This window comes from Amblyomma maculatum, chromosome 1, assembly GCF_055883805.1.
Source record: "Amblyomma maculatum isolate TAMU_Amacu chromosome 1, ASM5588380v1, whole genome shotgun sequence".
NCBI classification, from domain to species: domain Eukaryota; kingdom Metazoa; phylum Arthropoda; class Arachnida; order Ixodida; family Ixodidae; genus Amblyomma; species Amblyomma maculatum.
In genome coordinates this window covers 179,249,733-179,273,796 of record NC_139344.1, presented here as the reverse complement: position 1 = coordinate 179,273,796, position 24,064 = coordinate 179,249,733, and the positions used below count along the sequence as shown (strand labels likewise).

The window sequence follows — 24,064 nt, the reverse complement described above, 5'->3', positions numbered from 1 at the left end:
TTATCACTACGCAGCATATTGTTGTACTGCCAAGAAATTATGCAGTGGACCGTGACAGCACGAAACGGAGGGATGCGGTAACGACAGACTCCATTTTTTCTTTTTTTCGAATTCTTAGGCAAAAATTGGGAGAGGGTGAGTTTATTATGCGAGTGGGTTTGTTATGCGAGTAAATAGATAAATTTACCATAATGAAAATTGTTCTTCAGTTTTTTCGAGGCCATTTGATATTTCGAACATTGAATAATTCGAACTTTTCTCCGGTCCCGTGAAGTTCGAATTAATGAGCTTTTACTTATAAATCTTAAGGGTGCTCTGCATGTCTGTGTCGTGATGTAACAAGCCACAATTCCTACAGTTCTCTTGCATGCTGAACCAGTGTGCCTGCACTAGTGGTCAACTTTGTGGGGCACTGCAGCAGAGGTTAGTCAGAAAAGGGAAAACAGCAGGCCTTTGTGCCAGTTCTATGCAGATGTGAGCAGCGTACTCTCTGGGCTAGGGGCAGGAAGAGGTAAAGAGGGGAATTTGTAAAAAAGTGTGGGGCCAGTGGGTTGATGTAGCTCGCTCCTTACGGTACAAGGACAAAGGCCCATATCCTCCCCTTTACCTCTGTTGTGTTGCCACAGAAAGATGACTGAAAGTAAGACAACACAATGTTGCAAGCATCACTAAGCAATTTTTGAAAGCAAACAGCAGAACACAGCAAGTATGAAAGACAAAAAAAATGAGTAGGAAGTTCATTCAGCACCTCTTGCTTTTTTACAACTCTTTCAGAACATCACGCTAATGTTAACATCCTAATACCCATACCTTTCATAATGTTTTCAATGTTTCTCAAGTGCATGATCCAGTTTTTGTGATTTGCAAGGAACTTGCCTTCGGCCTCTAAGCTCGGTGATGGCCCGTGACCCATTGGGCGTCAGCAGTTCCACAGTGAAAGCCGGCATGGGGCTGCTGCGATCAGTGAGTGATGGGGCCTTCTCTATCGAGCTTGTGGACACCTTCCCTGCTGATGACTTGGAAGTGACACTTGGTGTTGAGGGAATGCGAATGCGCTGATTCCGCTTGGGGAACGTGGCTAAGCCATCATACGACGGTTGTGGATAGATTTCCTCTGCGCGAAAGGGTCCATGTACATGTGTGGGCATTATGCGTTTGGGAGCGGGTGCCACAGGCTGGAACTGCTGTGGAAAGTCGAGGCTGTGAGTAGGAGACGTCCCGGAGAAGCTGTACTGGGAGGGACATGGAGAGGGCGTGTAACGGCCGTCCCCCTTTGCCCCACCAAGGGGCCCGTAACGCAGGCTCTCCGCCCCGTCTGCTGCCAGGAGAGAGTCCCCACTACGTGAAATGTATGTTGGGTAGTATGTATGCTGGTGGCCTCGTGGCTGTGGGTACAGAGGCACGTTGGCACGCAGGCTTTGATGTACGTGGCCAGAGAGGAGCACATCGGCATAGGGCGCGACAGGCTTGGCATAGGCCTCGCGAGGGTAATGAGCCGAATGAGGCCGGCTCTTCAAACCGCCCCGATGTTGGTACATTTCAAGAACGTCCTTGTGTGCAGACACCACTGAGTAGTCCAGACGATCTTCAGGCAGGCCGGCTGCATAATGCAGCGGCACCCGCTCCGAACTCTGCTGAACACCCGAGGGAGCCTTTGGAGGACTGCCCGGAGATGCATAGGAGCCTGAGCTTGAGGTGCAGTTGCCACTAGAAGGTGAGCTCAGTTCAGCAGGAAAGTCTGCATAAGAGGGCACCTGCAGCTGCTTCGTGAAGGAGGCCAGGGATTTACGCTCCCTTCGCTTGTGAGGCTGGAGAGTGTTGGCCACTCCGGCCTCGCCGAGCTGGAGCGGTGGTCCCCGATACTTGGGCCATGTGCCCCCGTTGTGCTCCTGCTGCTGTCTGCCAGAAGCGCGTTTGCCGCCAGTTTTGCTGTAGCATTCCAGCATTGAATCCAGCTCTTCAATGGGGCCCTTTTCATCTGGCAGTAAGGCCTTTTTTTCCTTGGAGACCCGTTTATCACCAAAGATCTTGTTGTATGCTTTGTCGAGAAGCGTTGGCTGAACGCTGACTGCGGCTCTCTCAGATGTTCCACCCGATTTGGAGCTCCGGCTGTTCAAAGTCAATGTTTTAGTGTGGTTCCCAAGTTCAAGCAGTGCATCCGTCTGGACTGAGCACGAAACAAAAGATTTTTCCTCACGCAGGTGTGATGGTGGAGACCCTGAAAGAGTAAAAGGCAGCAACAAAGTAATGCACTGAAAGCCTCGAATATCAAAGGTACAACGCATACAGGAAACAAAAATATTTTTGCACTCGGAAACCTAGCTATAGGTTGTTACTAGTTCCCATTTTTTGGCACCACCAGGAAAGCGATTATTTCTGACCTTCGGAGCCGACATCAACACCACTGGTGAGCAGTGTAGCCCGAGTATAAATGTCCAATGACATTTAAACACTTCTGCTTTAGTATGAACATCACCAGTATTGTTGAAGCAATGTTCGGGGAAGTAGAGCTAACATACTGGTGGTCTATTGGCAGAAAAATAGACACTGCTTTCTACATACAGTGTACACTGTGACCACACTGTCATTTCGTTTGGAGATATATTGCAATTTCATGCTCTTTTTTGGAAGAGCAGAACATCCGGCAATTGTAGAGGAAGAAAAAGCACAAGTCCCACATGACAGCTTACTTTAGTGCCAGAAGTAGCTACGGAAATATGAGAACAATCTCAATGTTTTGACAACAGTTATGTATTGTATAATTGAACAGTAACCATGTTATTCTCGAAGGGTACTGAATAGTATCCTGACGTGACTATTAATGTTCATAATGAATTAATTGTGCAGAGAAGAAATAGCAATGTGTGCATGCCTGTAACATTGCTCATTTCAGACAAACCCTGATGTAATACACCCCACAATTTGTGCTTTTACAGAACTAATGGATGAGACAATGAAGAAATTTCATATGATGATATTCTGAACATACCAGCTTATTCTGGCTGGCTTCAATTGCAAGTGCTGAACTGCTCTGCAGTTTCCTCTTACTTTTTCCAAACTGCAACCTAACACCACTAAGTGCCTGACATGGCCTTTAAGCAACCAAACACACAGCCTTGCTTCAAAGCCGGAGTGTTGATGGAAGGTAAAGCCGTACAGTGGAATCTCGATGACGTGATTCTTACGAGAAATTGAAAATTAAAACATATTATCCAGAACAGGCCTCAAAAGGTCACGAATGAAACATATTTGGCACAGAACTTACTACTTTTACTACCACTCTTTGAATAACCTGTGATTTTGCAGGGCACATTTTGTTTGTTGATGTTCAGAGGCAAGCTTTTCTTAAGCTCATAGAAATGAGTCAGTCAGTTTCATCCCTTAGCTCCACACCTGGGACAAAGCTGCAAGGAGAGTCTAAAGCAAGGCACTCTGCCAACTTCACCTAGAACGCCACTCCCTCACGAGAGCTCACAAAAAGATTAACATGCGGAGTTGTTATCGACCCGCAGCACATTGACAGGCTGCCAAGGTCAGCGCTGCAGATTGGGAGAGTAAGGGCGTGAAACTAAAGGACCTGATATGAAAAAAAGAAAAAAAAAAAGCATATCCTCAATGACAAAAGTGGGAGGAGTGGTTCCTTATCCGAGCAAACAGTAATGAAACATTGACTACGAGTGTTACCTTCACTGAAGCACTATCTCCCCTTTCGCTAGCAATTTTTCCTGCCTCTTGAAAGCAAGTTCAAAACCAAGCAAACTTTTAATATATTTTCATTATCGCATTATCTGAACCCATATGAAAATATGATCGCATTATCCTACAAAAATGTTCTGCCTCTATAGACAAGTGTCATGTTTGTAAACAAAGGTGGCGCTGCGATCGGCAGCGACATGGGGTGTAGGCAAAAATGCGGCGTGCCTACACTGCACCAAGCGACGCTGTCTTCGAAACCAGTTCACGCGTGCGGATATTCTGAAGTGTAAGCTTCACTTGCACGTAGAAATAGTTTGGTTTATGCCTGGAGAGCAGTTAAAGCACTTTTGCAGCCAATTACTGCTGGAATTACCCGGCTAAGAACTGCATTGGCTTCCTTCTCGACCTCAACGGCGCGCAGCTATGGTGGGCGGGACTGGTTAAATTGAATGAAAATGAGAAAGCGCAAAGTATAAGAAAAACTAATAGTCAACACTGTTACACTCCCGGGCCTATTGTTAGCGCATGAAAGGAGGACAAAGATCTGAATGACTGGAAGTGTTTTCATATGACGACTCTTTTTGATGGACTTCTGCTGCTCCAGGCCCAATTAACTCTAAGAACAATATTACCGACAACTATAGAGAACTAGAAATCATGTTTCTAGCTCACTGTACCTGCAACTTAACTGACAGAATTTCATCGAATGAGAACTCATGGTGTCTTCGGCTGACGGCACTCATGGAGCACTGTTGTAGTGCCTGACAAACCAACACTGCCAACGCTGCCAACACCGCCACAATCACAACATTTTGCAGCATGCGCAGGCGTCTATATAGTTAGCAATAGCTCTGCACACCATTTATAGGAATGTAGGATAGCATCGGAGATAAGAGTCTCAGAGGCTATGCAGGAGTGCACAAAAAACTCCACGAGACCATCAAGTTTTAGTGCTTTGTAACATTTGCCTATAGTGCGCAGCCAAGTTGTTCTATTCACGTCTTTTTCATAGCAGATACATTAGGGTCATTCACAGGTTAATACTGTAAAAGACGCTAACAAAAAAAAAAAAAACAAAAAAAAAAACAATATGCAGCTCACAAATATGCATGAAGGCTTTTAAGAATACTCTCATTTATTCTCTTTGCTCTACAGGAAAGGTACATGAGCACAAATGCAACATTATCCACGATCGCTTGCAGCAAAATTTAAGAGATCTGCTGAACATTTTAATATACTTAGAAAATATTTATTCAAATGCGCGTCATTTTAGTCTGCTTATTTTGCCCCCCTCATAGCCGACTCAACTTTGGGACATTAAACTCTATACACCACATATACCATACTTAAATATCCTGCTCGATCAGAGCTAGGCGATACGTGGATATTAAATTCGTTCATCAGGTTCCTTTCAAAACAAAATTTATTAATAGAAGAAATAATGTTGCGCGACTTTGCTGGGATCCTTACTATGTTTACTCGCTTTCTAGGGCCGGTGATAAAGTGTCACTCGTTGAAACTAGCGAAAACGGAGAAAAGCTACTTCACAGTCCGGGCCGTTTCAGCAATATCGCGCCGGAGTGACCCCTCAATTGTATACATATAACTGCAGCTAATTCCACAGCAGCTTTTGTGTCCTTTTCTATACAAACATATACAAGGGCAATACTGCAGATGAATGGGATGTCACAGCACAGCTTTCCCACCTTCAATTAAGATCATAGCCACAAGGAATATTGCGTGAAAACTTCTTATGACTTGATAGTATATACAGCAAAACATGCACGAGTTGCAGGCGTTTGCTGCTGCGTTATTCTTCATGCGACCGAAAAGCAACCAGAAAAATTAAATTTGCAAACGAACTGATCAAGTTTCAATGCAAAAGTGCAACGCATGTTAGCCGTGAAGGAAATCCGTAGCCGAAGGGTCTACTTGCCACGCTTGATGCCCTTTACCCGACCGTAAGAAACATATGGAAACAAGTGCCATTTTCTTTTTGTGCCTTGTGGCGCAACCAACCGCACCATAGCTTGCTGCAATATTGGTAATTATGCTCGAAAACACAGCAAGCGCCACGCATCCAATGCAGACGGTGCAGGCTTTTTGCCTACACCCCGAAAGTCACTGCTGTCGCCAGCGCCGACGCATCTCCACTGACGTCACAGGCTGACGCTCGTCTATAAAGCATCGGCATGAAAAAAAAAAAAAAATTGTATTGCAGAAAAAACATAGTAAGCCGGATCATGTCAACGAGATCTCATTGTATCTGGCCTATGGTTAGAGGATCACATGCACGTCAACATTCAGCTGTAAATATGTTCAGAACATATATATTTGTTCTCCACAAAATAATTTCAGCGTTGAAAAGCAAGCTTTCAGGCAAAAAACTGGAGGACACTTAAGCTTCGACTTCAAGAGTTCGGCGCGATAGCGTTATCGGGCCCAGTTCGCATCACCTTTTCATGCTCTTCTGCCTCACAACGACATACTTCTCAAGACGCAACACTCCTTTTCTTGCATTTAGTGCAGGGTGAAATTTCACTCCTCCCTTGATTTTAACCACCAATCGGATAACCTCCATTTGGTTATTTCTTCCTGCTTAAAGTCTGTAGTCCGTTTTTTCTCTGCTGCCTTTAAACCCCAATGCTTTGAAGACCATGGATGGATGTACAAGGCTTTGAATCCTGCAGCGTTTCACGCCAACTGTTGCAGCAGTACAGTACGATCTAAGGAATTTTCGCCACATCACAGGTAAGAAAAGAGGAAATGTTCTTTGCTACTTGCTTAAATATTACTTCAGCAATTATTTTCTTTCTAATGACGTACCTAAACATTACTGACAGTCATAAGGCCATGCATACATTTGGTCCACACCTTTATTCGGAGAGAAGCAATGCAGTTCTGTGGTGGAGTGGTTGTGTTCTCGACTCGCACGGCGAAAGAGCTGCGTTAGACTCCACGGGTTTCCGCAAAAATTTTACTGTTTCTTTAATTTCTTTCGATTTACAACCCCAATGCCGACACTGGCTTTTCTGTGATGCGGTGCCCTTAACACAATTGCGTTAATACTTCCCAATCTATGCAGTTCGACAAAAAATTACGCAGTCTACGAAGGCCTTTAAATAGGAAATTTATTTTCAAAAAATTAAGAATGCATGGGAGGCCGCCCAGTTTGTTGACACATTTGAGCCAGTATGGGCAGTCAGAAGGGCGTCAGTGAATGAGCTAGATAGTCAAATCAAACATTTTTCAGCACTAACACCCCCCCCTTCATACTATGCGCATTCACACTAAATTTTTGTGCATAGCATTGTCCACGGCGAGAGCAAAAATAGTGCCTTGGAGCTGGGCACCAGTAAAACGGCAACCGTATAAACCAGTAGGCCCAAAGGTTGGCAATGGTGGAATGGTCTCATGACCAAATATGGCAGTCTTCCTGCTTTTTATAACTGACTGGAGAGGCCATAGCCGTCCGTTACATCTGAGATGCATTGCCACTGCTTTAATATACATACTGACAGGAGCACTGTTCTTATTCATCACGAGCGCATATTCTTTATATCTGCAGTAGGCTCAATAGTACTAGTAACAAAGCGTCAGTAATGAAATGCTGCCTTAGCACAAGTGTTCATAATGACACATAGCCCGTTAGGCCCACGCGTATCATTTCCACTGGACTGCAAGCCCCCTTATGGGTCCCAACTACCCACATTCTGTCGCGAACCCTGAAGGCACAAAAATGAAATCGTACCATTAGGCGCCTCAGTGCATGCGCTTCACTATATACGTGGTCGTGTGGGCCCGCTATGTGCTGGACACCTATGCTGCGCTTTTTTTTTTTTTTCTTTCCCGTCTAAGGTTCAAACATTTAAGGCCTGATGAAAATTTGAGCACATGAGCCGCAATTTTGACACCTTAGGCTGTCCTCCACAAGCTGGGTCACTTGCATGTGTGTGCGCGTAGAGATCTAAAATGAGATGACCAGTACCAGTCAGGACCACAGCCAATTGTCAACTGCATCTTGGCTAGAAACTGACATGCCGCATGGCATTTTCCAACCTGCAAGCTTGCAGCAATCACGCACTGGTGGCTCTCAATGGCCACCATCAGGATGGTTTTGCCACATGCTGACAGCTGCTCCTGTGCGGAAAGATTGTGACAAGTGCAAGATACTGCCATATGAAAATGTCACCATGCTTCACTGTCCTATAGATCGAATAAAAATTCGTAATTTCTGAGCACTTGGGAGGATCGCGTATTACACTTTTTTCTTCAAACTATTTGCAAATGGTGTGAATAGTGAAAGTGCAGAGTGAATCGAATAGAACAGCAAATACCATTTGAAAGCTATTTTAAATTTCAAATATCCGCACACCCCTATTCAATATCATGACAAGCGGAAACTGACACCACACAGAACACGTTCTGAAGGCAGTCTTCAAACGAAAGCTAACCTACACTACACGCCTCGTACACCGCCTATAAGGGCGCCACTGAAGCCGCCTAGTGGTTGTTCTTTCAAGTTTTCCCAGAATACGAGTCACCGCTGCCGATCCGTCACTGCAAGAATTGCAGACGTTCGCTGTGGCTCCTGACAATATTTTCTACAGTGGCTGGAAGCATAAAACTAAGGTACCCCTTTGTAAAGAAACGAAAACATTTATGATGCTGCAGCCATCTGGGAGAACTATGCATATATGTGCCAGCTGTGTCCTACAAACCAGCACTATATGGCCAGCAAAAATGTTGAGCCAGGCTTCATTGTGGTATACTTCCCGGCTGATCATTATTTCAACACAAGAATTCACTTTTTTTTTTTTTTTTTTTTTTTTTTTCCATTTACCCTGCCTTTGCTATGCAAGCACATTTCATGCATGTATACTGATGCACCTCGACCCAATGACCCAGTCAGCACCCCCGGCCAATACATCGTGCCAGCATCGCTTTTCATAAATTGTTAAATCGACCGAATTCAGAAGACTAACGCGACGCCATTGTGACGAATGGGTCCCGCATGTCGCACGAAATCCAGCGGCGGTGGTGTCATTGGCCCTGAGCAAAAAATCCAAAAGAAAAACTAAAATTTAGAATAAGGTCGAAATGTTCGGACTGACAATAAATTTCTCAAGAAAGTTCCTGTAACCGAAGGCAAGTGCGCAGACGGAAATGAAAAGTGAGTAAATTTTGAGTGGAGGGTAAAAGCTGAACCTAGGACTTTTGGGCTGCGAGAGACACTGCTCATACGCTGCAAAGGCGTATGAATAAGAGTAGACCTATAGTGAATGTGCGATGCAAACAGGATCCCACAATGCAATCGCATCCTGCTCTTAAAGGCGAAGCCTAATACGCCCATGTTTAAAGCATCCCCCATGGGATTTGCAGAGGTGATCCATTTGATTGTGACGACGACATGTTTCATAAGTTTGTAAAGTTGTAAATGAGTGAAGCGCAAAAAGCAAGCCCTACCTTCAATAAATTCTATACGCTTCATAAAGCTAGCTGTAATGGCAGAAGTTTGGTACAAGCTCGATATATTTACAGATAAGACCTTCAACAGATAAGACCTTCAACAGGCACCACCTATAGTCCATTAATTAATGAAGCATTAGAAAAACAGCATCGCTAAATCTTAAACCCAAAGCTCCTGATAGAATCCAAAATTAAAATGAAGCCTTGCCTTCACAGCCCAACTGCTACACTGCAACTAACATGTAACGCACCATAACACGCAATATCATACCGTGCGCAAGAGGTGATCGTTCGAGCTTCTCTGAGAAGTTGTGGCCACTGGCAGTGGAGCTTGATGGGGAGCTGCTGAACACAGCATTTTTCACAACCTGGAGCTGGACAGGAGAATCTGCATTGTCTAAGCACTCCATGGCCTTCCTGAGGTCTTCTACTGGCTTGCCATTTATCTGCCGAAGTTCAAAATGTGCAACATTTACCTCATAACCCAAAATCAAACTTTGTACAGCACAGAGCACATTAAGCATATGGTGCATATTAACAGTATGTAATGTGCAGTACTGCACTACACCCAAAACAAAAATTTAAATCCAGTGAACATCATACAAACCAATCAGTACCCTTAAAATTTTTAATAATTGAATACTGAATTAAAATGAACACTGAAGAATGAAAATTCACTTTATGTTACTAGAGACTTGTCAAAGCCTCAGTTATCCTTCAGTAAATTTAGGCTGGAGCAGAACAAACAAAATAATACTCTTGCTGGTATGGCTGCACATAAGGTGATAGGTGTGCCACTGTACGACAACTACATGAAGCATGATCAGGAGAAAATGCATCAAATCTACCGTATAAACCAGAATGTAGGTCGATATTTTTTCCCAGAAAAAGCAAGCTAATGTCGCCCCTCATCTTATATAGGGCCTTTAGCAGAGTTTGAGGCACAGTCTGGCAACAAGTGGCGCGCATGCTCGTCAACGGACAGCCAAAACCATACCGACATCTTGCAGTTGCTGCCATTTATTTTTTTGTCTCAAGCGCATTTATCTTTGCGTGCAAGCTTTCGCTTGACCTATCAGAGTATAAAATGCCTCTTTAGCAATGAATAACGACATGTGGAGGCAAGTTTACGGTGGCTTGCCAGAAAAAAGTGATGTTTGCCGATGCAGACGGCAACATGACAGTTCGGCGTTTCAGAAAAGAGCGTGCGGTGCTATGGACAAGATCAGGTGTTTGCATGCAACCTTTCAAGAAATGCTGTGTAAGCAACACTCTTGTTGGAACTAGATAACACACTCTGGGAAATGGCGAGCAGCAAGAAGTTGTTTTGCGACGACACTTCTGAAAGTTTGGAGCGAGATTCTAGCTCCAGTGACGCAGGGGCACAGCCAATGTTGTACAGTCCAGCCCACTTTGATCGTCACGCGGCATTTGTTCATTGTATCCAAAGTTCGTAGTAAGTGGGCCACCTATATTACAGGCAAAAAGAGCAAGCGAGACGAAAGTTAACTTTATTTTTGAAAAAAGTCCGTGATGCATGTCTGCTTCTTCAAAGCTGATCGCATCACTGCCATTTCTAATTTTTCCAGCGCGGTAATATGTTCATTGCCACGGCCTCTGCTGCACACGAGTTCCTTAAGCGATGCGCTGTAACCGATCGCGGTTGAAGCGTTCACAGCAACCGGCGGTAGGGCAGCATCCTCGTCATCGTCCTCGTCGGTATCTGGGCAGTCAGGAAGGGCTCGCACTTCACGCACAATAGCTTCGTCAGTGCATGGCTCCGCAATGTCGGCGTCGTCATCAGCAGAAACGAAATCATCCCAGGCAACGTCAGGTCCGGCCAGCTGCGTGTCAACGACGGTTGCCACAAGTCCTCGTGCGACCGGCCTTCCGCTGGGTGATCTATGACATCCTCGGTGCCTGGACTCATAAAACCCGCCTTGCGGAAGCAATTTGCTATGCACTCCGCGGTGAGTTCCATCCACGCCGCTTTCAACATCTCCACGGCGGCAAGCAAGCTGATGCGGACTGGCATGGCAGCATCAATCGCGATCAACAAGCGTTGGATGACGCGCCGCCGGTAGCACACCTTCAACGCATGAATGATGCCTATCTCCAGTGGCTGAATTTTGCAGGTTGCATTGGGAAGCAAGAAGAGCACTGTCACCGCACTCAAGGAAGGCTGCACATGGTGCGCCGCACAGTTATCCAGCACGAGCAGGACCTTCCTGTTTTTTCGTGCCATGTCGCGGTCGAACTCGACAAGCCACTCGGCAAATAAGTCACGACTCATCCAGGCTTTTGTATTGTTCCTGTAGCGTACGGGCACGCAGCTTCCAAAGCATCGTGGCTTACGTGATTTGCAAATGACAAAAGGCAGCCGCCGGTCACTGCCGTCCATACTGACACACAGAAGAATGGTTATGCGCAACTTGCTCAACAATTAAACAAAGGGTAATGCAGTAGAATCTTGGTGATGACAGAAATATAGTTGATACGAATTTCATAATGCCACGAATTCTTGAATTCTTGGCCTGTGGCCATACAGCTGCAGCCACCAAAAAATCTGCACGAATATATTTTGCCATGCTCTAAGTGAAATTTCTAGTTTCCAAACTACAGTAATCCCTCGTTATAACGAAATCAGCGGGGCAGTGAAAAAATTCGTTATAAGCGGTATTTCGATATAAGCGACCATTTGACAAAGTCTTGACCAATCGGGCTTTAATTGCACCAAAACTGCAAGCAAGTCAAAATAAATATTTTCAGTGAATCAAAACTTTATTCATGTGCAAAAAAAGCAGTGAGCTTTGGTTGCTTGAAGTTCTTACCGGGCGCAAGCAACCCTTGCTCTAATTTGAACAAGCTCTGCACGAGGCCATGGTCACCGCCCATACATTCAACCTTATTTCGTAGCAGGCGTAGGTACTCCAGTGTCTGCACCATAGTTGGCGCTTCACGTGGCTCTTCGTCTGCTGGCTCTTAGTCCTCGTCGGGGCCACCAACAGCGTCAATTATTTCCGCATCTGTCGCTGGAGCGACCCGGGAGCAGCCGCGTCAGCCAACGCGAATGTGTCGAAGTCACCGTCTACCTCTTCGCCAGCAATTTTATGTACAGCCTCGTACAAATCGCTGCAAGTTTGGTCATCGTCAGGCTGGTCATCTTCAGGGTCGGTGACGGCGGCACGGGAAAAGCCGGCGTGCGCAAAGCAGTTGGCGATCTTCGAAGGTGCAAGTTCTTTCATGAAAAGTTTAGCAAATGGATCGCACCAAGCAAATCAATGCTGTAACTCTTGCTGGCATCAAACGCTGTGAGCATGCGCTGCAAAAGAGCCTTGCGGTACAGCTTCCGGGTGGTCTCAATGATGCCCTGATCCATCGGTTGCAATACCGCGGTAGTGTTGGCAGGCAAAAATTCCAAAGTGATCGCCTTGAGGTGGTCGATCTTCCCATGGCTCGGACAATTGTCAATGATGAAGAGCACTTGCCGATTCTTTGCGCCGAACCGTCTATCCATTAGACGCACGTAGTCTTCAAAAATTGCAGCAGTCATCCAAGCTCGCTTATTGCTTCTGTAGACTCATTCATTTAGAACAGTTGCATTTCGGAAGCACCGCGTCTTCTCCGCCTTTCCCAGTATCAACAAGGGAAGCTTGTCCTCGCCTGTTGCATTAGCACCAAAAAGCACTGTGACACGCTCCTTGCTCTGTTTTCCTCCGGATGAGGATGCGCCAGGGGTCGTGAACGTGCAATTCGGTAGCATTTTGTAGAAAAATGCTGCCTCATCAAGGTTGTAGATGTCTTTGTCTTCATATTTTTCAAGTAGAGCTTGGAGCCAATGTTGGCGCCATACGTCTACAGTGTCACGGCTCACAGCTGCGCTTTCGCCAACGATCGTCTTCGAGGTAACGCCGTGTCGTTTTTTGAAGCGCTCAAGCCAGCCATTGCTGCATTTAAAATCCTTACGCCCCATTTGGAGGGCGAGAGCTTCGGCTTTTGCAGTAAGTACAGGTCCATTTACAGGGAGATTTGCGCTCCTGGCGTTCTTCAGCCACTGTAGAAGTGCACCCTCCACTTCCGGAAATTTTGAATCACGATTCCTCCTTCTCTTTGACGAGAAGCTCTTTTCAAAGCCATCCAGCACAGCGTCCTTATTTTTCAACACAGTTGATAAAGTTGACGGCAGTATGCCAAATTCCTTCGCAATGTCAGTTTTCTGTCGGCGGCCTTTTTCCGGTTCTTTTATCAGCAGAACTTTCTGCTCCAAAGTCAGACATTTTCGAGTGGAGACTGACGGAGCCATTTGTCACTGTAGACCACAAGAGCACACGCGAGGCAAGGCTAACGTAGCATTCCCAATAACACGCAACCACGTGGCCTGCAGCACGGATCCAAATGCATGCGCCGTCGGCGCGAAAGCGAAAGCGGCGGGCGAAGCAGACGGCAAAAGCTTCAAAATGTGGTCCTGCCTTCAGGTCATCTCGCTGTCCTCGTCGGAGCACGCTGGGGTTGACGGTTGCAATGGCGGGCTTCGCTTGTGCAGACGGAAGAAAGGCGACCGGAGTTCCGAGAAGTATGAAGCACGGAAGGCCTCGCGAGGTCAGGAGGAGGCAGGAACAGCAACGGCACTCAAAACTGGCAGCAGGAAGTTCAAACGGATCGCACAGTCGATGCGCATGCGCACTTCGCAGATGCCTATCTCGGGGAGGGAAGGCGGAGCCACTTCGGAAGGTGGGGGGGAGGTGCACGGGAAAGGGTGCCTTGATGCGCGCGGCCTCCCGCCGCCCCCATGCGCGCGCGCATGGCGCGTATTGAGGCACCCTAGCATGGGACGCTGGGTAGCGCGGTAGTGCCGCAAATTCCGCTAACGCTGCCTCGCCGCCGATGTTTTCGGAAAGCTGACCGTCAATTTAGGCGAATCCACTTTGGGAGCTGGGGGGAGGTGCGCGGGACGCTGGGTAGCGTGGTAGCGCCGCAAATGCCGCTGCCTTGCTGGCCATGCAGCCTGCGACGCTCGAATTCGTGTGTTTTCAGAAAGCTGTTCGTCGATTTCCACCGTCAAAAGAGCAACAAAGCTAACGACGGACTTTTTTTTTCTTTTTTGCTAGCGCCAGAAGAGCTTTTTACAGTGGTAAAAATTTGCTTACCGAACGCACCCCATGCCAACGCGGTCTTTTGGCCACTTCAGCATCCAAGAGACCGCGCTTTTCTGGCATCGCAAATCATTAGAAAAACATCAATTTTGTGCAGATTCTATCACGGGGGACACCAGCGATACGATTCCGACCGGAGTTGACAGGCCGCGCGACGGCTGAGGACTGCCAAAGCATTGCTGCTCATTGCTGTCGCTCAGTTGTTGGGTTTTTAGATACCCGCTCCGTGCGGTGCGGTATGCGCTAGCGGCAACGACAGGCGTTGGTGTCGCGTGACACATTGCCAGTGGCTGTTACCGCTGTATGCGCAAAAGCGACGCTGCCGCTCGGCGACGCCTCCGCTCGCCACTTCGCTGTAAGCGGGTCAAGCTCTTTGTGCACTTCGAGTAATACGGCTTAAAATGCATGCATTTGGGCGGGACCGGAAGATATTTCGAATAAAACGATATTTCGAATAAAGCGATTTCGTTATAACGAGGGATTACTGTATTTTGCAACCATATTCTAATGTAACAGTAGCACCTTTTCTAACGCTAAGGTAGAACACATCCATGAAAAAAAAAAAATGCATGAAAATGCAACATCGCAAGCCAGCTGGTGCAAATTACTTTGAATTTCTAAAGGGGCCCTTACCACCACTCCTAGCATTCATCTACAAAAAGACAGCAACACCATCAGAGACTTACAGAAAGAATTCTATCACCAACAGCTAGAGTTCCTTCTCGAGCAGCCACTGATCCTGGGCCTATGCGAGTGATGTACAGCCCATTTTCCAGTGTGATCCCATGTTCATGAGAGCTGCTCAAATTGAGGCTCAACATAATAACTCCCCGACTGCTCATGGCTCTTCTCCTTTTCACAACCTACAAGAGATGACAAGACCATTCAACACCAGCCAGTAAAAAAGCAATCAAGCCAAAGAGGCACAATGACTAGCTACCAATAGCTAGAAATCGCACGCCCATCAAAATGCACTTACCAGAGTCAGAGATCCCTTAGAGTTTTGGACTGTATCACACAATGTTCTCTTGTCCATTCCAGCCACATCAAGACCGTTAACCTTCAGAATTATGTCATTCACCCTACACATAAAACAAAAGAGCACCAGCTGATTACCATGCCCATTAATGAAAACTTTTAAAATGTCAGAACAACATGTGCCACTTGGGAATGTATGAAAGACAAATCTTGCTTGACTGCAGCTATATTCCATGCTATTACAAACCGAACACCGATCAACAACAGCAAAATACAAGCAATAATGACCACAATGTAGCAATTTTTATTACATAGACCATCTTTTTTCCATCCTACGCTACTGTTCTTCGCACCAAATTGCAAATTTTTTTCCACCACCTTCCCTTTGTCCTATTATATGCTGTCCCCAAAGATTAGTAAACTACGGGGTCTAACAGACCACAATAAAGCTCAGCAAAGCTTAACTTAAAATATAAAACTGAAGCCCGTGTTGTTTTTCATGAGCAACATTCGACATCAGCATCAAAAGCAAAAAAAAAGAAACCTTGTGAGTTGAGTCAAAGGCTGTAATTTTTTTAGCTTTTCATACTCTTTTGTGAATTATCAAGATTACTCACAACAAAACTGCAAAGCACAAAATAATTTGCTGCATACTTATCATATGTCATAAACTGAACTAAATGAGCATGCATAAGTGCATATACAAACACTGTCCTGCAACATTTAAACTATAAATTACAGTCGAACCTCGATATAATAAGTCCTACTTGCAGCCGAAAATTTTGTTAAGTCATGAATTCCGTTACGCAGGCATACACATGTTTTAGTTCTCCAAATAAAGTAACAGGCTCGTGGAACACTGCTAGTAGATGAGAACTTGTAAATTACGAATACAGAAAATAACCAAGAAACTCTAGCAATAACAGCACTAACAAGGGCACCGGATGTTCTTCTGTATATCATAATGAGTGATAGCAAATAGACGCGAACACACCGTTTTTCTCCGTGTGCGCAAAGCAAAGTGAGAGCACAGTGCCTAGTACTCAAAGCCGCTGCCAGATGTCGCCACCAGTATCATCTTCATCCTACGTTAGCAAAGGTGGACTAGTCTCTAGATCAGCAAATCTAGGAGGGACTTTAACGAGGATATAAATAACGGGGACACCGCTGTATGTTTGCATCGCCCACGCATGCGCGGCTACCTTTAATAGGAAATCTAAGCTCAGTCCTCATGTACGCGTACCATATTTACTCGCATAATGAACCCACCTCCCATTTTTGCTGCTGAGAACTTGAAAAAAAAAAAAAAAAAGAAAGAAAAGAAAATGTCAGTCGTTAGCGCGTCCCTCCATTTTGCGCCGCCGCAGTCCGCAGCACATTTCTTGCCACGCCAAGATGCTGTACATCTAGAACATCACAGTTTGTCGCTTGATGTTAGATGGGCAGGCAAGCTTAGCAGAGTACCAGTAGCCTTGGCATCAATGCTGGCGATGGCTTGTTCAACTCGTCCAGTTGTGCAACTTAAAAGAGCTTGGCTCTAGGTCAGCTGGTGGGAAATCGTAAAATTAAAACAGCCGAACTGTCTGCGTCTTGTCATTTCTGCGGATTTAATTTTATGGTTGTGCAACCTGGTTTTCGGTACGTGACAGTTTGATTTATCACACAGGCAACTCGTGGGTGGATGCTGTCCATTGCTGTGGACGGATTCCGTGTGGTAGCAGCAAACGCCTTTCGAAGCGAACAATGATGAAAGCCGGTGTCATGATCACGGTTAGCAATGCGCTTGCTTTAATAATTGATGGATGGAAGGATGGGCGACTCTCGTGAACAAACAAAAATCCGCGTATTGAGCCCTCTCCTTAAACTGCAATCAATTTTTATTGAAAAAAGAAAAAAACAGTGGGTCCATTATGCAAGTAAATACAATATTTCCGGTTACCACTTTGCTGTTCCGACTGGCCACTGACTTCATGGCGTGACACATTGAAAACTTCCCCACCACAGCTTTGTATGCACACGACAGATGTCACAGCAATACGCCCCTATCATCATTTTGTTTCGCTAGCAGATTCCAGACTGCGAGCAGAACTGGCACATAAAAGGAAAATAACAAAACAGGGTCTGCCTCAGCTAAAGGTTTAGTTCTCATCCGAACGTCAAAGTGGCTGCTGGGACATGCATGAGATGTGTGAGGACTTCGTTAAATCAAAAGTGCAGCATAAAATTACTTCGTTAGATCACACAAAATAAATATATAGTTTCAATGGGGCCAAGTTTGTGAAATAAAATAAATACATTACATCGTGAATTTATTTATACTGAGGTTCATTATATCGAAGTTTGACTGTAAAAGAAAATACCGTATGTGTACGATTTTAACGCGCACCTTTTTTTCCCAAAAATAGGCGTTTAAACATACATGCACGTTAAAATCGGATTCAAAACTGAAAAATCTCAAAACCCGAAACAAAGCAGCTCAAGAAACCATGGCCAGTCACATTGCCATCGGCATCAGCAAGTCGGTGAGCTTCCGACATGGACGCTTCCGGTAAGCCACCTCTGTTTTTTTGGTTGAGTTGGGTTTGTTCAACTGCTCAATCTGTGCTTAAATCATGGTATCATGGCTTAAATAAGCCCGTAAAGGATTGCGTGCGAGCCGTGCACGCAGCGTACAGCGACTGGTTCCGTGAGCAAGCCCTCACGTGATCGAGAGCTACGGTTGGGGACATTGTTAGATGGATTCACGGCACGTGGAAGACCCTCCCGCTAGAAATGGCCATGCGTGCACAAAATGAACTTTCGTGTTCGATAAACAACGAGAAAGAGCTGTCTTCCGACTCTGACATCCACATCTCGTGGTTGTGTTTGTGTGTGCCAATGTTGTTCCATTAAATGTTTTAAGCAATTTTCGGGTGTTTGTTCACTGCATTATTTCTGGTCTGCAGTAGAATCAGCGCCAAGTTATTTTCGTGGTTTCCAGGTGTTAAATATCACTGCGCGTTACAATCATGCAAGCAAATACGGTATGCAATGCTTACTATTGCCGCATTCACTCTTGCACCGAGATGCTTAAGCCTATATAGATGATGAGCAACTTCACTTGAAAACAATAAAAGCAACTCACAACAGCTTTCCCTCTGCAGTTCCCCCTTTGAGAATGGAGCTGACATAGAAGTACGCAACAGAAGGCTCGGCCTGCATGTCTTCTTTGCCTCCGCTAATGTCAAAGCCAAAGTCACCTTCATACCTCTGAAAAGGGAAATGGCAGGAACAGGATGGTAAACACATAGCTACTGCTTATCCAATGGCAAACAAAAAATGACAGCAGAAATTTTCACCGAGTAGGTGAGACACGACAAATTATACAGAGGTATCACAGTGATAACACCAGCTGATATGAATTTCAATATACAGCCAAGTTCACGTATAACGAGCCTGATGGTCATGCACACTGCACTGATTGTATTCAAAGTTCACCGTAAGTAGACTTGCTCTATCACAGCCAAAAATACAAAGCAGAACAAGAGTGGCATTTATTTCTTTAAAACCCATTGGACGCTCCCGAGTGATGCGTGCGGGATAGGGCACTATGGAGCACTGTCACTTGTTCTCTCCATTTTTTCTTGTGCCCCAGAGTGTGCAGAGTTGAGGTGGGAGAGGAAAACATCAATTTCGATCATATATATGCTTAGTGCTAATGAAGCTAGCTTAAAAAATATTATTTGGGGAGAGGACTGACTGGATACCTATTGCTTGTGCGCATTTTCTAGTGAAAGTAGGGGTGTGCAAATATTGAAATCTTAATACCAATTGAATAAGAATAAGGGACAAAAATTTCCTTCAGACATCAATCCGAATAGTGGATATCTGATAGTGAAAAAAAAAGAAAAAACTGATAACTAGAAAATAACAAGCATTGTTCATTTATTTATTTCTAAACTCACACAGTAAAGAATTGCACAGAATGTATACCCTACTGAAAAAAATTGAGTATAAATTTCATGCAAAACTCCGTATAATGTTTTTTTTTTTTTTTTTTTTTACAGGAAGAACCTGCATAAAATTGGGTGGAGCTATCAAATTGCTGCTGAATACAGTAAAATCTCATTAATTTGGCCTTCAACTAACTGTGTCTGAATTAAAGAAAGCTCAAATTATCGAATAAGCCTGAAAAAAGAGCCAAAAAACTGTTTGCATCACAGTAATTTTACCTGAAAAACATCTGCACGACGGTTGTTACTGATAAACAACTGCACGACAGTTGTTTGCATTGAAGATGAAACTGAAATAATAGGTTTCAGTGCAATATTTGGCAGCGTGTTCAGCAATTTCTTTCAAATCATAGTAGCAAAGGTCTGACTGAGTGGGGTTTATCGTTGAAAAATGTTGTGGACGGGTACTTTGTGACTAGGTGTGTTTTGGCAACAAATGCATTTTTAGGATGTATGAGCATGTGAGCATAGTCCTTCTGTGTGCAGTGGTGGTTCATTAGTTTCTATGTACAGACTGCTTACAGGCGACGTTCTGTATGCACCAGTTGAAAGATGCAAACATGAATTACGTACTGGATGTTTCAAGTATAACGGCCTTGCTGAGCCATATTACGCAACTGCTATCTAATCAGGACCGTTTAAGGAAGTGACAGATATGTAATAGGCATGTCCTCTTGAACCTCCCAATGTTTTCATGAGAGCTGAGATCACGAGGCTTTCTTTTTGAGCATGTATATCTGAGGCAGAAATGTGATTTTTTTTGCTGAATGTTATGCCTAAAAATTGTGTTCATTTCTTACTGGTAGTTCAATTTCATTTAGGTGCAGGGTTGGGTCAGTAAAAAAGCCTTGTTTCAGTGAGAAAATACCTGCCGTAGTCTTCTGCGGAGGAAAATGAAACAGATTTCATTCTGCCCATGATGCTAGTTTATTTAGTGTCAACTGCGCTTGTCTCTCGCACGTTGATACATTGCAAGTTGTGCAGGCTATTTGCAGATCATCCACATAGACTGAGTACATAATCAATTTAGAGATTATTTCACTAATAAAATTCATTTTCACAATAAAAAGAATTGCGCTTAAGATACAGTCTTGAGGTGCACTGTTCTCCTGAACAAAGTTCTTTGCAAGAATAGAGCACAGACATACCCAAAATAAACAATTTGAAAGGAAGCTCTTCGGGCACTTCCAACACCCTGCTGTGGATGCCTAGACTTGCCAGGTCACGAAAAATCTCAACCTTCCATGTTGTGCTGTATGCTCTCTCCAGGTCAAAAAAAGAAACCTCAAGACAATGTTGTCTTTGGATAAGCTTCTCTGACAATATCTTCAAGGCGAGCCAGATGATCTCTTGTCTTCGGATAAGCTTCTCTGACAATATTTTCAAGGCGAGCCAGATGATCTCTTGTAGAGCATGCCTTTTTGAAACTGCACTGATTAATATTGAGAAACTCGTGTGAGATTCCAACATGAAGGCATTTAAATTACGAGCTTGGTCCCGCATTTTTTTTGGATGCCGTTGAGGTGTTAATGGATGAGGTTAACTTCTGCATTACTCTTTTTCGGCACTGCAACGAATATACCATGCCTTTTCCCTTGCCTCTTTGAAACTTAGGTTTTCATGCGTAGCTACCTCCGGAATATTCCCCAGGCTTTTTTTTTTTTCCCTCGCATTTTAGTGCATACCAAGCCTTGTGGTTCTGCTGTACAACTCCTGAGGACTGTGAGATAGCTAAATGTACTACAGCAATAATACAATGTCAGCTTTCATTCAGGTCTTCTGCACTTAAATTATCCAAGAAAACGTTTTCAAGGCCGGCTTCAGACTGAAAAAGCTGCCAGTTACTTAGGTGCAACTTCCCCTGTCACCGTTGGTTAGTGTGATTGACGGTGAGGATAGGCTGATAATGACAGGCAGAAGATTACTTCCGTGTGCGTTATCCGCAGCATCCCATTTAAAGCCATTAAAAATTGATGGCGAACATCTAAGCAGCTCATTTCTACATTGCTTAGAGACAATATGTGCACCTGCCAGCATTCAACAGACGTATATCCTTGCAGAAAATAAAAAGCTCTGAAACATGCCTTCTACTGTCCATTTGTTTGCCTCCCCAATAAGTGGAGTGTGCATTAAATACCGAAATATAATATATGTCTCCTGTAGAAGTATTAAAAGCTCTTCTAAATAATGAAGTGCAACAGTCAAGTGAGGGTCAAGGTAAACAGAACCTAACGTTATGGCTTTAAAATGAAGCATGGTGACTGCAACTGCTTTATATACGGTTTTAAGGGGGGACGCGGGTCTTAGAACGGTCAAAAATAGCCAAAAAATCGATTTTGAGAAAAACTCATTTTCGGATTGTTTGTACCTTCAAGCACCTGCCATTAAATTATTAACGCTGAATTTGATCGGGAAATGCGCTAAAATCTGTTTTCAAAACACCAAGGGAGCCCCGAAATGACCGAGAAAGGACAAAATTTGTTCGAACTTCCCGCACGCGCCACGAGCAAAGCAGCCGGCCGATCGGCGCCATTTTGGGCTTGTTTCGAAGCTGGTTTCTTTGTGCGCATTTTGCGGCCTTTCAAAATGGCGTCGCTCAAACAGAACGGCCGCCCTAGCCGGTTTTCTGAGGGAAACTTCCGGGCCGCTGATTGGCTCGTGGGGCGCGCGCGTTTCAAGCGTCCCGTTCCGCGCCTCCCATTGGCTGGCGCGACCGGCACGTCACGCCTTTTTCTTCTTTTTTTCTACGTTCGCCGCCGTGACTGCCGCTTTGCGCGTCTTGGTTTCCGATCGTGTTTCTCGACACAGTACATTTCTGTTTTGTGCCGGAATGGCTGGAGACGCTCGTCTAAAGAAGAAGACGCGTCAAGCGTACGGGAAGAAACGAAAGCGTCCATGGAACGCGCGGCCGAAGGACGACGGCGTTGCCTTGACGCCAGCTGCCCCGGACGACGGCGCGCTACCACGATCGCCTGTTGCATCTGAACCGGCCTGTTCTCTGCTTAGCCAGCCCAGCTGCAGTACATTTGGAGTTACTGAACCGTCAACGGATGCTTCTGGAGGCATCAAAGACCGCATCGACACAGTATTTTATTCTGCTGGTGAGTCTGCCGAGTGCGCGAGAAATGCTGCGGACGTGAAAGAGCATCTGGCGTCGCAGAGCGCAACAGAACGCAAGTTCAAGCTTCTAGACATCGATCTGCAGGCAAGCGACAGCGACAAGGAAAACTGTACGGAATTCGTCATCGTGGACTTAGCCGCGGTGAACACGTTCCTTGGGCTTGTGCTTTGCCCTGAGTGTGGCACGCAAAGCGTGACTTTATCGAAGTCGGGCCCAGAGTATGGGCTGTGTGCAAAGCTCGTGCTGTCCTGTAGCACCTGCGACTTGCGCGAGGAGCGTTTCTCATCTCCGAGGGTGGCCGGTGCGACTGATGCCAAGATAACTGCTTTTGAGGTGAATGTGCGCGCTATGAAAGCTATTCACAGCATCGGCAAGGGAGCGACAGCCCTGTCCGACTTTTTCGCCGTGATGAATATATCACACCGCGGCTTGCATCACAAAACTTATCAGGGCCACATGAAGATGATGCAAGAAGCCTGCACTGCGACCGCTACTGAGTGCGAGGCCGCTAGCGTTGCTCGCATCAAGGAATTATATACGGAGTTCGGCAACGCGCCAGGAAACATCGACGTAGTGTATGACGGCACCTGGCTGACTCGTGGACACAGTTCCCACATCTGTGTGGGGTGCATCGTTGAGATGTATACTGGTCTTGTAATAGACCATGTTGTTTTATCAAACTTTTGCCTCGGCTGCACAAAAGGCCCTAAAGAAAATGAAGAAGGACATGCAGCCTGGCTGGTCCAGCATGCCCCACTTTGCCAAAAAAACGTTGACTGCAAGGCTGGCCAGATGGAAGTTGAAGCAGCCCTGTGCTTGTTTCGGCGGTCGCTTGTAAAACACAAGCTGCGATACACAACAATGCTGTCTGATGGGGATAGCCGGACGTACCATGCCCTGACTGAAGATGAAGTATATGGGTACATAAAAGTGGATAAAAAGGACTGTATAAACCACGTTCACAAACGCATGGGAGCTGCCCTGCGCACCCTTGTCGACAAAAAAAAAGCCCAAGGTCAGCCACTTGGTGGGAAAGGAAGGCTCACTCAAGAAAAGATTAAAAAAATCACGAGTTATTATGGCTATGCCTTACGGAGCCACAGAAACGATGTGCCGGGCATGCAGAAAGCAGTCCAGGCTACATTGCACCACATGTCGTCAACGGATGAGGCACCAAGACACGAATTCTGCCCTGAAGGCCCGGAGTCTTGGTGCAGATATAACAGGGCCGTGGCTATGAATGAGGAGCCGCCACCACACAAAAACAGCCTGCCTGGCTTCGTTTGCGAGGCATTGGAGCCTGTGTTTAGGAGGCTGAGTGACGATGCCCTCTTGAAGCGGTGCAGTGATGGGATCACACAGAACTCAAATGAAAGTCTCCATGCCATGATCTGGGATCAGGTCCCAAAAGGTCAGCATGCCTCACTGCGCAGCACTGAAAGAGCAGTGGCTGAGGCTATCAGCCGCTTCAACCAGGGAGCCGTCAAAAGCAGCACACAAATTGCCCAGAAGCTCGGTTACAGTGCTGGAAATTGCTTGGTGCGCCGCAGCCTTGAGAAGGATAGAAACAGGCTACAGAAGTCTCGGAAAGAACACCAGGAGAACAGTGCTGCCAAGGCAAGGTTTGCTAAGCGACACAAGCCAGCAAGGGATCC

At 45.5% G+C, this 24,064-nt stretch overlaps 1 protein-coding gene across 1 annotated transcript in view; it reads right to left on the bottom strand.

The window, feature by feature from the left end:
- Window positions 1–24,064, bottom strand: part of Dlg5 (MAGUK family member discs large 5) — a 126,052-nt gene that overhangs the window by 45,339 nt on the left and 56,649 nt on the right. Inside the window, exons 11-15 of the mRNA XM_084589677.1 lie at window positions 18,421–18,545; window positions 15,298–15,400; window positions 15,005–15,181; window positions 9,437–9,611; window positions 877–2,218 (exon numbers count right to left, since the gene is read on the bottom strand). Of these exons, the coding sequence (XP_084445803.1) occupies window positions 877–2,218; window positions 9,437–9,611; window positions 15,005–15,181; window positions 15,298–15,400; window positions 18,421–18,545 (1,922 nt within the window). The remainder of the gene's footprint in view (window positions 1–876; window positions 2,219–9,436; window positions 9,612–15,004; window positions 15,182–15,297; window positions 15,401–18,420; window positions 18,546–24,064) is intronic.